This window comes from Leuresthes tenuis, unplaced genomic scaffold, assembly GCF_036924035.1.
Source record: "Leuresthes tenuis unplaced genomic scaffold, fLeuTen1.0.hap1 SCAF_8, whole genome shotgun sequence".
Lineage (NCBI taxonomy): Eukaryota > Metazoa > Chordata > Actinopteri > Atheriniformes > Atherinopsidae > Leuresthes > Leuresthes tenuis.
This window is the reverse complement of record NW_027325362.1, coordinates 6,080,522-6,095,674: the sequence shown is the minus strand read 5'-3', so window position 1 is coordinate 6,095,674 and position 15,153 is coordinate 6,080,522. Positions and strand designations below refer to the sequence as shown.

The 15,153-nt window shown below is 38.5% G+C and overlaps 1 protein-coding gene across 1 annotated transcript in view; it reads right to left on the bottom strand.

Annotated features, from left to right (window-relative positions):
• Nucleotides 1-15,153, bottom strand: part of LOC140312783 (contactin-associated protein-like 4) — a 62,332-nt gene that overhangs the window by 30,301 nt on the left and 16,878 nt on the right. The window contains exons 2-4 of the mRNA XM_072390588.1: nt 12,899-13,009; nt 6,781-6,974; nt 1,118-1,265 (exon numbers count right to left, since the gene is read on the bottom strand). Coding sequence (XP_072246689.1) covers nt 1,118-1,265; nt 6,781-6,974; nt 12,899-13,009 — 453 coding nt within the window. The remainder of the gene's footprint in view (nt 1-1,117; nt 1,266-6,780; nt 6,975-12,898; nt 13,010-15,153) is intronic.

Below are 15,153 nucleotides of genomic sequence, written 5' to 3'. Positions count from 1 at the left end.
ACTCCATCCCTGACCTCCAGTGTCACTACTGAAGCATCAAATTAGAAACGTCAGTTAAAATGCATTAATTACCACATCGAGTGCATGTAAGTCTCAGCAGCTGACAAGACGTAAACCATTTGAACTTATCTTAGCAAGTTTCGTCATTGAGACAAAGATTTTTCACAGCAAAGCACAACACAAGGTCAAGGGAGTTTAAACTTGTGAAGTGAAGCGAGGCAAAAAACGGTGCTGATACTTTTTCTTTTTATTCTGATACCAGTTCAGAGTCTGGCTGCTGAGTCCTGAGCCAGCTGCAGGACTGGCTGATGCTCTGGTACAAACAGTTACAATAATCCAGCCTTTAGATGATTATAGCTGTACCACTGAATTTATCCACGTGTTAAATTTCTGTTAGAATCAAGCATGACTCCCAAATTCCTGGATTTAATGACGGTGGCTCTAAGTCAAGAGTGTGCAGATGCAATTTGGGGCAGAAATACGTCACATATATCTTACTACTTCTAGTATTCATTAACAGATTTGGAAGCAATCAAACCTCCAAAATAAAAAAACGGACATAGAAGAGACAGGTTTTCTGTTTGTGCAATGACCACAACTCAATTTTTCATTTGCTTTATTTTCACCGCTTATATTTCCATGCATCGTCTGCTTTACCTGGCACCCCCTCACCTGTCCAGCAAATGTCAGGTGGACTGTCAGTCTGTCCCCACCTGTGGCTCATTATCAGCCCTCTTCCCCTCCTCTTCAACATTTAATGCCTGCATTTATCTTGCATACATACATTGAGTTTTCATTTGACATGCAAGTTAAAACAAGCAATTATCACATTTTACCTGACATGGAACTTACATTGAAGCCCTTTGATTAATGCCTTTGATTAATGCTTGACTGCTTGAGTCTTTTAATGTAATATTTCAAATACAAAGAGTTTAGATGTCTTGGTTCACTAATAGAAGGTCACAAATGCTGAAAGCTACAAAAACTGATTCAATTGTTAACAGAATCTTACATTTATTCTGTGATGTGAAACAAGAAGCCACGAGTGTTGGTGTTTTATTAAGTTGTATGTTAATGCTTGTAAAATAAAAAGAGAATTTATTAACTCAAAACTGACCGTATGGACATCCATAGGTCTCCAGCCTGAGTCCAATCCGCCCATTTGGATTCCAGTCCAGGGGAATCAGACGGATGAACTGAGCGATCACCGAGTGCTGGAGCTTGTGTTGGACCACACTATCAGCATTACTGTTACCTGGAAAGGCCTGGAAAATAACAACGAAAACAGTTTTATGTACTCCTGTCACTTCATTCATCTTGCAAAGGTAACTGGAAAATCTCCCCCTCTGGACTTTTAATGACCAAGTTATTTAATTGAATTTGAAATGTAGTCCCCAAGGTGTCTGTGAAAAGTATTATGGAATAATAATGTAATGATAATAATATAAGAGCATTTGATTTTTCTCTTAATGAAGGTAATAATGTGGAGATAGGGCCACGTTCCTTGTGAGGGATTTCTCAGTCGGGTAGAAAATTAGAGTTGTGAATGAATTATTGTAACTTCGGATACATTAGAATCTTTGATAAACACATATTTGGTTGAGAATAACACTTATTAACATCTGAGGCTCGTTTGTAAACCTTAAAACTATGAGCTTCTGACTCATTTTGCTATGCACTGACCTTTGTTATGTGCATTACCAGACCTGAAACTGCCCTGGTGCCCTTTGGGGCTGAGATACCGCCTGTTCACAACTTAGGTTTCCAACCCTACACCACACCGCTGTGCTTTGTGGTTGCTTGACATTTTTGTGGGCTTTAGATGGCATCTTTGTGGCCTCTTCAACATGACAAAAAATGTATGTGTATGGCTGAGCATTTGTGGGAGATTTGTCAGGTCTTTAAGCTCTGCAGAAGGCTGAGGACGACCCATTCATTTGAATCAGTTGTGCTAGAGCAGGGAAACATGGAAAACATGCAGGGCCTTGAGGACCAGGATTGAGAAACACTGCTCTACAGTTACCTGTATCTGGAGAGGGAACTAAAGAGCAGTTGCTTTCAGATTCAAGTTGGACTTAATCTAAAGGTAGATTTTGAATACTCTTTTTCCAAAACAGGCACAAAGACTGCTGTGTCCACAGCTTTTAAGGGTTAAATGCGCATCCATAGTTAATACCAATGGTAGATTTTTTTAATACCAAAACTGAGTTTGGACCAGCCACAGTGTGATACTACACCCTTCGTGTCACATCTCAAACATTTTAGCAAAACTTTCTGAACATACCAACTGTGGACGCTACGATATATTTTATGGGAAAAACGTTTGTCTGTTTAACCCTCTACAGTCATCCACTGAGGAGCATATCACAAACAATGCGGTGTTCAATGTCTTACTCAAGGATGCAACAAACACAGAAGTTAAGGACTGAACCAACAATCTTCTTACTGAAAATGACCTCTCTTCTACCTGAGACATGGCCAGCCCACATACTATAAATCATTTAAATCTGCACAGGTTTGAAATTGCAAGGCAGCTGGCTACATGCTCGGAATAACTGAGGAGCAGTTGGCTATGTATCAAATCCAGAAACATGCTCCTGAACACCTGCTCGGTCAGGTCCAAACTATAATTAGGACATGGAGTATTTCTGTATGCAAACCTAGAGATGAAGTAAAAAACTTACCCAACCCCAGAGTTTTCAGCTACAGAGATTTGCACAATATTAAGTTAAAATCTGCTGGTGAAACTGCTGAATAACTTTCACATACAGTCTTGGTCAGAATTCTTGACCTCACTAAATTTTAAGAACTTAATTCAGACTATTCTGAATGGAAAGTAGCGTTTACCACTCTTCCACTGCTCCATGTTCAAACTCTAAATAAGTTAACAGATTTGCTTTTTTCTGTGTCAGATTTAAACCCTTTCCAAGTGTTTTTATGTGCCAAGTTAAAACCATCTTTCCTTTATTAACCAATAACAATGTGTTGAAAGATCAAAGATCAACTTATTGTCAAAGGGTAACACATTTTGCTGTAAAATTATATTTTGAACCATTCGATGCCTCCAGTCGTTTTGTCTCGTCTCGTGAGCTGAGATTTTCGTCACACCCCTAACAGCGATCCATCCTGAGTGCTATTCTGACTCTTCCTCTAAAACACTGTCAGAACTCATTGTTCTGTTACACCGTCCTCACTGTGTTAAACAGCCTCAACACCACAAATGATTGTTTTTGGTTGAAGAAGCTGAGTAAAACAGTAGCTGACAAATTAACTTTTGTTATGTAACCTGGATTGAGATAGAAAATGCCCCCCAAAATAAAGTTTAATTATAGAGAGAGAAAACATGGGATTATATGATCACAATACAACACTGGGTGACAATTTTTAGCAAATATTTCAAGTTCTTGGTAGCTTCTGTAATGTTGAGGTCTTTTTCTATCATTTGAGAGTCACAGTGGAGCTATTCTGGATTAAACTAGACCACAATCTCTCTTTAAAGTTCATGGTATGATGCGAGTTCCTCAACACACATTGTTAAAATGCCACATTGACTACAACTGGATGATTGCAATGTGACAAACAGCTTTTTACCGATTTTACTGATGTATAGTGTCCATATATCTGAAAAAAGCAAATTTTTACACAGAAAATTAATGAAATTCAACCCACTGCAGTTTCAAAAATCTTAATGTAGAATTTTTTTCCTACAGACATCATTTTACAACCATTGTCACTGTGCGAGCAATGAAGACAAATGAACTGCTTTTTTGACACAGATATACACCTTAAACTAAGATATGATAATATAGTAAAGCACACTGTCATGCAGCCCTGTTTCTCCTGTTACTACCTCCTTTCTAACTGAGGCATATCAACAGTGGATCAGCTTTTAGTCCTTGCTTCGAAAGCGTTAAGATTACAGATGTTAAAATGATAGTTTCAGCACTAAAATTTGAAAACTGTTTTCTCTAAACACAAATCACAGTAGAGCTCAAACAGCCAAAGAACACATTTTGATTGTATAAAACCAAAGATATTCAAACTTTTGTGTGAAAATGTTCTATCACTCTTCTAATAAATCTCTGCACTGTAGTTAGGTGTGTAGAACTGGCCCTGTGATGGACTGGAAACTTGTCAAATCTTTCCAGTGCGTATGAAGTGAGAAAGAGGTGAAAAGATGGGAGCAGAGCAGAGAATTAGAGAAATTGAGCTTTACTAAGCCTCACAAAGTCTTTCCTCAAAGCTTAAAGGAAACGGAGGTCCTGGAGGAATTGTGACAGATCAAGTTGCTCAGCAGGCGACTCTTTCTCGAAAGCTGTGATAAACTCAGCTGATTAATTTGTAAAGCCTTGGAAAGACTTTTGAAACGTTCTGTGGATTTGTTTCAAATGTGCTGAGTGTCAACGATCTTTTAAGCTGTTTGAAGCCTTTTTTGTGTGAGGTGGTCTTCAGCTGATCTCATGGTGAAAGTCTCAGCATTCTTAGCAACCTGAATTCATTTATTTAGTTTAGTTAGGCCTAACTGATGCACTAAGTCAGAGTTTATGAATATAAAAAGGGTAAAGATTACTGGTAATGAACTGCAGACTCATTTTCTTGCTGTTTGTTCTGTTTGTGCTGAAGGAACATTTCTGTTTGTGAACAAATGGGGGAAATTCTACTTAGATTAATCCACATTGTGCTATTCCAGCTCCAGCCAAAAAGCAAAAATAGGAATTTGTATTCATGTCCAGTCATGTGCAGAGGACAGCTCTCAGTCCCTATGCATTGTTCTGAAGACCTGGTGAACAGTGGAAAGTTTTGGTCCAACACCAAACTTTGTGGATCAGGAACTGCTCCTCTCTTCATTATGTTTCCATTTGCCAGGCTGTTAATATGACTCTTACAAATATCAAAGAATCAGTACTGTGTTAATGAAAGTCATCTGACCTAGGGCTGGGTACCGAACTTCGATTCTTCGCCGACCGAAATGCTTCGGTAGTACCAAGTATGAAAACATGCCTCGTCTTTCGGTGCCCAGAGGTTGATCACGTGATCAAGAACTGATCATGCTACCCCCGATTGTCTGTATTAACGTTACACTTTGCCGCATGCAGGAAAATGTGGTCTCGCCCACAGACGTGCATCTGTGTTGGGAACTGTAGGTGTGTGCATTTAGTCGAACCAGTTAAACAATGCAACCGAGGTCAAAAGCATGGCTCCATTTCACCAAGACTGATACCAATAGTGCGCGATGCAACATATGCTAAAAAGTCATTGCTGTTAAGGACAGCAACACGAATAATTTAATGAATTATTTGACCGTTCACAAAAATCAATTCAAGAGCAGAACGTTGCTCCGTGTTTTACAGCTAGAAGGATGGACTGCAACCATCCTCCTCTCAGTATTCAAGTCAGCCTGTGGACACTCCCTAGCGGCATAATTCAAAATCACCACCACTGGACTTCATCTAAGAGTACCAAGGACAGCACAGTGTGTGGGATTTTAACAGGTAAGTTAACGTTAAGTGAAATCCGGCAGTCATCTTAATGTTACTACAACTTAATACGTGCAGAAAGCAGACATGTTGATGTTTCTGAAGAAAAACTGCTCAGTGAAAAGTATCCTCAGTATGTAGGATAGTATTAGACACCAACCTGTCACCTGTTTGCAACAGTTTTGCACTGGAAATTATTTGTTGTTCATTTTTTCTGTAGGAACACTGCTTGGATTGGAAAAATACTGAGCTGAAAAATAAAACTGAAGATTTGTACTGTTATGTCTAATGTAATTTCCTTTTTGTTAGAATTGTTATCAAAAAAAGTATCGCTTAGGAACCGGTATCGAAGTGAAGGTATCGTATTGGTTACCGGTATCGAAAACTTTTGATACCCAGCCCTAATCTGACCTCAGTCGAAGTGACTGCCAGCAAGGACATTATGACAGAGCTGATGCCAGTGAGTGGAAGTGTTTGAGGTAATGGAAAGGAAGTTATAGATACAGTCGATTTTCACTCTAATTGGTTCAGATTCTGCCTTTTTTGTTAGGACCCATAGCATTATAAATCAGTAAAGAATATTATGATAATGTTTATATTTCTGCATCATTACTTGGCATATTCGATGAATGAAATGAAGCCTTTTCTTGCAAATCTAACCAGAGGGGTTTAGTACAAAGCAGGTTAGTGGCTCTGCGTGTTCAGGTGAACTGGAAGAGTTTAATGTCTCTCTATATATCACGGTCTCTCTTTTCAACTAGCCTGATCATAATGATAACCTGGGCAGAGCACAGAACTTGCTTTGGAAAAGTTTATGCTCAGATTTTCTTATTGAATCATCTGGAAAAAGGCAACATTCTTTCATAGGTTTCACTCATTTGCACAAGTAGCAATTTTCTATCAGCACTTTTAATTGCATTGACTTATGTTTTTTCCAGAATAATTTCTGTTTTTCTCACCTTTCCATTCATCCAACCGGATGAATTTATTTATTTATTTTTTAAATCTGAGCATGCACAGTTAACAAAGAAAGATAATCCCCATGTTAGAATCTGTTACCACTGAAAGGAGGTTTAGGGTTTTGTCAGGCCAGGTTGTTTTGACTTTGATTTGTAATACACTCCCGGAGAATATTGCGTGGCCTAAATCTAACCGAACAGGGAGTGAAGCCAAAAGTACACAAAAAGTTGATGAAAACAGGGGAAACTGTTTTTAAAAAGATGGTCTGGAATACGAATCTCCTGTTTGAACCACCTCATGAGGAGTTTGTTCCTTGCTCGGGGGGGTTCGGCGTAACACTCACCCCTCTACTGCCCTCCTGTCGATACTGTTTCCAGTTGTGTCCTGTGTCGCTGAACATCAGCAGGTAGGACGTCTGCCAGTCAGAGCTGCCATAGCGACCTTGTGTAGCAACAGCGGTGATTTGTGTCCGTCCACCCAGGTCTACTTCCAACCACTGATATTTGTCCGAACTCAGTGGCGACCAACCTCCAGCTCCTGGTCAGAGACCGACAAGACATCACAAACACATGTGAACATCCACTAAAATGAAGAGATAACTTGTGCCTCTCATCATGATATTTATAGAACTTGTGCTTTTCTCAAAACACAATTTAAAAACAAAGGAACACTTAAGCTGCAATAACAACAAAACATAACCCCTCACAGAGTTTTCAGTCATTTCTTTACTTTCTTTAAATCTTAACTTATTTCATCTGATCTTTCTTGGGATATTTTTTTACCTTAGGAGTTTAATCTGTAACTAAAGGTATATTCAATGATTAAATCTATTCTGAATATAAGCTGTGGCTGAGACTTTTATGGCAAACTACAGGGCAGAAGCCCATAAGAGGACATAGTGAACAATTACAGTTATAAAATGTGCATGTTTGTGTGCAGAAGTGAAAGTACTGAGTCACATCAAAGTAAAGTTTTGCTGTGACTTGTTAGAATTTTTGCATCTATATTTCTATACATGCGAGACTCTTTAATGAGTTAAAAGATTATATGACAGTGATCAGAACCTCTTATTATCTGTAAATTTAATAATTCCTCTAACTGGTTTGCTAACAACCTCAGTAGGACACCTCCAAGACCCAACATGGAGTTTTTGAACAAAGGATGAAAAAAATGACTTGTATAAATGTGTAAAGATTTTGTTTGTTTTCATGAACAAGGATTACATGCACACTCATGAGCGCACTGGCTCTGAAAGTTAAATTTGGTGTATAAAAGCTCATTTGTAATAGCAAATACACAGAGAGATAACGACAGACAAATCTGACATCTGAAATGTTAAAGATTAAAGAAGATTAAGCGATTAAGTGTACTAAACTCAGACAAAACTGAAATCATTGTCTGTGGCAGAAACAAAAAGAACGTGTTATCAGTCACCTTGAGACTCTCTCTAAAAGCTAATAATCAGGTTAGAAATCTCAGGGTAATATTGGACTCAGACCTGAACTTTAACAGTCACATTAAATCAATAACATCAGCAGCTTTTTACCATCTAAAAAAAACATTGCCAGAATCAAAGGAACAGTGTCTAAACCAGACTTAGAAAGACTAATCCATGCGTTTGTCTCCAGCAGGTTGGACCACTGTAATGGCCTGCTCACTGGGCTCTAAACGGGCTGTAAGACAGCTGCAGTACATCCAGAATGCTGCTGCTTGAGTCCTGACTAGAACCAGGAAATACAACCATATTAGTCCAGTGCTCAGGTCTCTGCACTGGCTTCCTGTCGCTCAGAAAATAGACTTTAAAACCGCTCTGTTTGTGTATATCTCTGACATGTTAGAGCCATATGAACCAGCTCGGACTCTGAGAACCTCAGGGAGGGGTCTCCTGCTGGTGCCCAGAGTCAGGACTGAACAAGGTGAGGCTGCGTTTCAGGTTTATGCTCCTAAAATCTGGAACAGTCTTCCAGAAGATGTGAGACAGGCCTCAACCCTGACAATGTTTAAATCCAGGCTGAAAACTGTTCTATTTAGCTGTGCATATGACAACTGACAGTATTTAATCTGCACTCTTCTTGTTTAATTAATTTAATGGTCATTTTTGTGTTTTAATGATTCTATTTGCCTTCTTGTGATTTTATGTAGCTGTAAAGCACTTTGAATTGCCTTGTGTACGAATTGTGCTCTACAAATAAACTTGCCTTGCCTACTTGTAAAATATCTCGTTTGGAAATCTTAACACACCCAAAGTGTTAAGTTTAAGGATAGATGGTGTTTATCACAGTGCACAACGTCTACTGTGTCGTACAACATCTTTTCCAGCCTTAACAGCATTTTCCTCTCTCCTTCAGCCAAGCATGATAGTTTTTGGGTGTAAATATATTGATATTATTTATCTCCATGGCAAAGAACAATCCGACCCAAATATGTTGTTGAAATAGTGATAAACTGAATTTATTATATTATGATAAGCCACAGGCTCCAATTCTCACAGATAATAAAGCAGACTATTGAGCATCAACAGTTTAAAAGAGAAGAAAACATTCATCTATAATGACATCGACAAGCATCTTATCACCACAATCCCTTTCATGTTAGAGAAGTGTAATGATGTTTCGGTCTGTTGAGTTACTTGTTGTCAGTGGAATTCAGTTTCTAAATATAAGACTTCTTGGAGAATTATGAATCACTTTACAGCAACTTGGTGCTTTGTTGTTTTTTGTTTGGAGCGAGAAGTCTTCAAACTTCCACCAAGAGGGACATGAGTTGAAAGGCTTCAGTCACTGTCGTGTTTTTTTAAGATTAAACTTCAATCAATTTTTTACCCACTTTTTATTTTATTTTGAATGAGTCCAAATCAAATCAAATCAGAATCTGATAGTTAGTATTGGTTTTAATTTCAAGAGTCATCTCTTCAACCCAACTTCACAGCTGAGCTGCGTTGTAAATGAAACTTGATGAAATGCCCTCTCTACATTTTGAACTGAGGGAGGGTGGAGACAGGGTGTCACAACTGGGTTGGTTAGCTGTAGTGTGGTGGAAGTTTGAGGACTGGATGCAGATATATTTTAACGTAAAAACTTGATTTATTTAAATACAGACAAAAAATTAACAACAAAAAGCACGACTGAGCAGGAATACAAAAAGCTTAACTATGAAATAAATACTTGGAAACCAAAACCGTGAACTATGACTATGATTGATAAATATGAAACCAAACTTGACATGACCACCCTGAACACATGAATGACGGTGAGGATCTGACAGAGTGCATGTGGGAACCTGGAAACTAAATACTGAAGGGAGGTGATTAGTGATGGAGTGCAGCTGAGGGGGAAAGCACAGGTGACTTGAGTGAAGCAGATAACCAAGAGTGACTGAGGGAAAACATGGCAAAACTAATTAAGAGAAACCTAAAACATGAAAAGCCTAAAGTCAGAACAGAAAAACAAAGAACTACAAACAAACTAACAGACGTGACAATATGATGGCTGTTGAAGGGCTGCAGAATGATGAGCCAAGTCTTACTCAACTGGTCAAACTGCTCGACCACAAACAGATGGATAAAAGTTCCTTTGGTCCCCTGCAACAGTCAGGGAAGAAGACCGAACACACAGGCCTGCCAATGTCACAGAACCACAAAACTACATCTGGGACTCCACTGTGAACCGAGGAATTTTTTATTTACTGTTTAGAATACAGTTTAGTGTGGAGATTTGCCCATTAGTGCAACAGCAAGCCTTACTACTTCAGCTGCTCTTAGACTTGACTCACTTGACAGTTTATTGGTGTGATGAATGTTTATTGTGTTTTGTTGTCAGCTCCCTCGACACAGAGTCTCACCAAGTTTATGTCCTCCTTAAAAGCCTGTGGATTTCATACAATTACTTGATTTAATGGGCTCAACAATGACCGACAGTGCTGGAGCGGATGCACGATATCGATCATCAGCAATTAATCTGTTAAGAGCTGCAATGTGTTATTGTGTTATGTGTTACAGCATGTTATTATTGCTTTTACTCCTGGGGCAGTGGGTTTTAGAAGGAAACTGAGGCAATCCTGGACCAGTTTATGCGCGGCTTGCAGCTCCTTTACTACCAAACATTGCTGTGGGTTCTGATATGGATTTTCTTTGATTTGATTTCACCACACGTTTAATTAAGCTCCGATGACGATTGTTGAAGGTTTACTTCCTTGAAGATGATAGCTCTCCACAGTTAATCAAAACTTTTACGTAGCGTCTTAACTTAGTGGTTCTGTTTGTTGGCTGCAGAACAATCATTTGACCCTGTTAAAAACAGAGAAACATTTTTTCCACAACTTGAGGATGTGCCTTCTGAGAATTGAATTAAAGGACCGAGGAGTTACTCATTGCATCGGTTAGTTAAATATCTTGCTGCCAACTGAAACAAATGAATCACTGCAAAACGTTTCCAACAGGTTCCAATATGTTTGCTTAAATAAATACAGGGAGTGACTTTTCAATAAACAAAGTGACTTTAAACTAAATGCTTTCTCATGGGTTGATGCACAGGTTTAGAATCCAAACAAGGCCACTGCAGAGTGCTTCATACAATAAAAAAATCTCAGCATTTTCCTTAAACGTATGCGTGTTGTACCATGTGAGTGTCTCTACATTTTGCTGGCAAATTACTTCTAAATGAGGCATCTCCTCAGAGAAAGACAATATGAGTATGAGGAGATTTAGCAGCAGCTGGATTAACCATTTATTTATTCCCAGAGAGAACATCTGGGATTTTGAACATAAAGCAGTTTTTATTTGCTATCTATTGTCGATTTCTTCTGAAGTGCATGTTATTGCTTAATAATAGTCAGCATATTTCATTTCTAAACTCTGATATGAGTCAAAAATAGTGCAGATAATTAATTCTTTCCAACCTGGAAGATACAAGGTACTCAGTGATCAAATGTTACAGATGCTAATGAGTTTAACCTGCAAAAACTGAGGAGACTTCAGGACTTTTCACAAAATGCCTCAAGTTCAAGAGTGTTGTCCAGCATTTCCACTACATTTCCAACAAATATACATGTATAACATATTTAGTAAACTTTGGCTATGGACCAGCAGCACCTGTGTGTACAAAGGCATCCTCAGTGTTTGCCTGTTTTCTAACTTATGTTGTGCCAATCAGCTGCATTTGATCCTTGTCTGAAAGCATGCAATCCTTTTTTGTGAGGATCAAACTCAAGTTGGTAAAAGAGACTGAGCAGGCTGACAGAAGTGAAGGAGCACAGCGGGTGGGTTTGCTCACAGCTTTTTGCCATCAAACATACTAAGAAATCAATAACCTGCAGGCTCCAGTCTTCCAGGTGCGTAAAATCATTGAGATTCTGTCATTATAAGGTCAGAAACATTGTGGGTTTTTTATTTGATTTTTGTCTCGGGTATCAGAGTACATAAGATGCCTCAAAGCTCCAAAAAAGAACGAAAGATTTTTTTTTGTTAGTTGGACCCTCTATCAGCAAATACCGTGTGACATCGATCTTTGATCCAACATCAGTTGAAAAATATTCGCCAAAACACAGCAGAAACGAAACGCTAACCGCCATACTCTCTATCTTTTAGTCCACCAGTCACATTGTGTGGTGTCAGTTGATGTGAGTCCAAGTGAGACTTGTCTTTGATGTTGTGTGCTGTGTCATGAGCAGTGCAGCTGCAACACATCAGAGCAGAAACAGCAGGGAGCTTCTTTTTACAGACTATTTGATCTGAACAACCACTGAAAACACTGGAGATTGTAAAACAGAATGAGAAGAAGACAAGGATGCAGCCATCATTTATTGATGCAGAACTGCTAAATTTTATATGTGAATAATGGGGGGGTATAACTGAGTGAGCGATGGACTACTTAAAATGTGACACAGTGGCCTGTGTTACATAGCACATGTCTGAGGGTTCTCATGTTCTTCATCAAGATTATATGATGTTCAGTTAAACCTTAACTGACTTTAACATTGGTATATTCTTCTCTAACATCACATGTGATGTCAGGTATAAGGAGGCTGTTTTAAGGATGCTCATCTAGGTGTGTGTCAGCAATCTGTGTGCAAAGCGCCAAAGTATTAATACTAGGAGGATTTTAAGGTAGATGCATGCAGAACTGATGGCGTTAAAACCGCTGACACTCGCAGTAGATAACAATGATTATCGCATGAAGGATTATCTTGCATCTGTCAAGGTGGGATATATTAAGCAGCAAGTGGACTGTTACTGAAGCTGATATGTTGAAGAAGGAAAAATGCAACCCAGTTGCCAGGCAAATGTGTTGGCATTTTATATTTCTAGAAACCAAAATATGTATTTTTATATATTTGGGACACACACAAATGACATTGGGCTAATGTCAGCTTAATCAACAACAAAAGAGAAGGTAAAAGGGGGATAGGCAGGGGTAGAACCTGCTGAATATTTCAGTCTTGCAATATGCAGTGATTTTACCCACCTTCTCTCCGGTTCAGCTTAGCAAAGCCCGGGCCATGACTGCTTGACAGCTGTGAGGAGCTTCTGAAGGACGATGGCAGCAGACCGGATACGAGTGGACTGTGACACATCTCTGGGAATCACATGACAAACACAAATTTAAAACCAGCACATGGACATTTAACACTCAGTATCCAAACAGAAAACATGAAAAACAAAGTCTCCTAGCCCGGTTTATGCAGGGATGATATGAGGACCTACTAGACATGCATTATAATTACACAAAATCCCATTACACAGTAACTTGACTTGCAGACACACGCTGCATGTATGTAAACATTAGCTTTACAAATGGCTCCCGGCAGTACATTAACATCATCCATCATAAGCTACACAGAAAGGTGTCCATTCATGTCTCATGTAGCTTGCTTAGTTGAAATACTTGGTGGTGAAATAAATTGAAGTATTAAATCAGTGGATGTCTCCTTCATGGGTGGGAGACAAATATCTCAGATAACTGGCAACGAAATATCTATTTGTAAAATTATGCACATTTAGAATCTAGGGGCGTTTTTACTCTGTTTATACTAGATTTGATCAGACTCATGCTTCCTGCTTTGAGCTTTGATTTTTTCCTGTAAAGGAAACTCACTCTGAAAATTTGACTTTCACAAGACTTTCTTATCATCGAGCATTGTTGTAGATTCTTTGCATAATTCTGACCTGATTATTTCTGCTCATTAACATAGAAAATGGCATGCTCAGAGTAAAAAAAATTGGTGGAAGCCAAATATCTAAGTGTGTCTAAAACAGACATGTCCAACTTCAGTCAATCTGTAAAAGCGTTCACCACTGCAGTTCTCCTTGGAAAAAAGTAGAATATTGTTATCGGATATTGAAGAGAATATTTCTTGTGCTTTACTGTATTTAAAAGGTTTCCCACACAAATACAAAAAAATAAAGCAGTTGTGTGCATAATATGTCATCAAGTCTTTAATTTTGCATCAATAAATGTTTGACAGCTGTTATTGCATAACCAGTCTTTGTTCTTCCATTTCATATAGAGTTTCTAATGATCATTTGTCCATCTCTCATCCTTGGATCTCTTTAGAAATGTCAGTCTTCTGTTTGATATCAAATGTGATGAGACGTGTCAACAAATCAGGTCTAACTGTTTTTCAGGAGGATTTGGTCTGTTTAAAACCACTTTTTCAATGCAAAATTTGGCTTGTGTTGATGCTGAGAACAACAAAAAAAGAAAGAGTAAAGAAAAGGTTGAAAATTGATTAGCGTCTAGATCCTAAAACCGAATTTCTCAATGCATGGACAATTTTATAGTTTTATTTACAACGATGGCTGAGGCATGATTCCCCCATGAGATTAACTTGGCAGATTTTAAACTCGCATCAATATACTGTAATTGTTATGACAAGCACTGTCGATTGACCTCTTTTCCACTTTCAGTGGTTAGGGTGGCTTCACTAATTGATAAAAGATGTATGAGAGTAGCACAAGACGAGAAAATATTTTTAATAGTATTCTAATCAGAAATTTCTGCTGACCTAGAAATGAGGGTGAATTCACTTCCAGCGGCTGATTGAAATTACTGGGAAATTGAAAATGGAGGCAACTTTCAAAGCACAAAACAAAATTTTGTCCTGAGCTGAGACTGCTGAAGTCAGTGGAGCCAAAAAAGTCCTCTAATAAAGCAGCAGGATGTAGAAGCACACGCTGAAATCAGGTTGAACTCCCCACTGTTAAAAAGATGACCATGAAAATAATGAGGGAAATTTTAGGACACTCAGAGTGTAAAGACACACACGTATAAAGATAACTTGCCTTGAAAACTCATTGAATTTAGTGGAGGGGTAGGTAAGATCTAAACTTTACCAGTTTTCAGTTAGAAAAGACAATCTAGCCGCTCTATACAAGTTGACCATATTAGACATTAAACATATATACCGGCCATATATGATTATACATAATGTACATAATCATGTAGGGTGGAATGGAAGATGAGTAATTTTTTACTCCTCAAGATAAGGGAAGATTAAACACAAGTACAATGAAAGTCTACAACCAACTTGCAACATGGTTACTACCAGAGTTCATCAATGACAAAGGCTCCTACATTTTTTTTCCTGTTGCTCAATTTTCCCCAGGTTTGGAATGAGTTTAATGGGTAAGATGCACCATCCGTCCATCCTTCCATTTTCTAAACCCACTTAATCCTACTCAGGGTTGTGGGAGGCTGGAGCCTTAACCAGCTGTCATTGG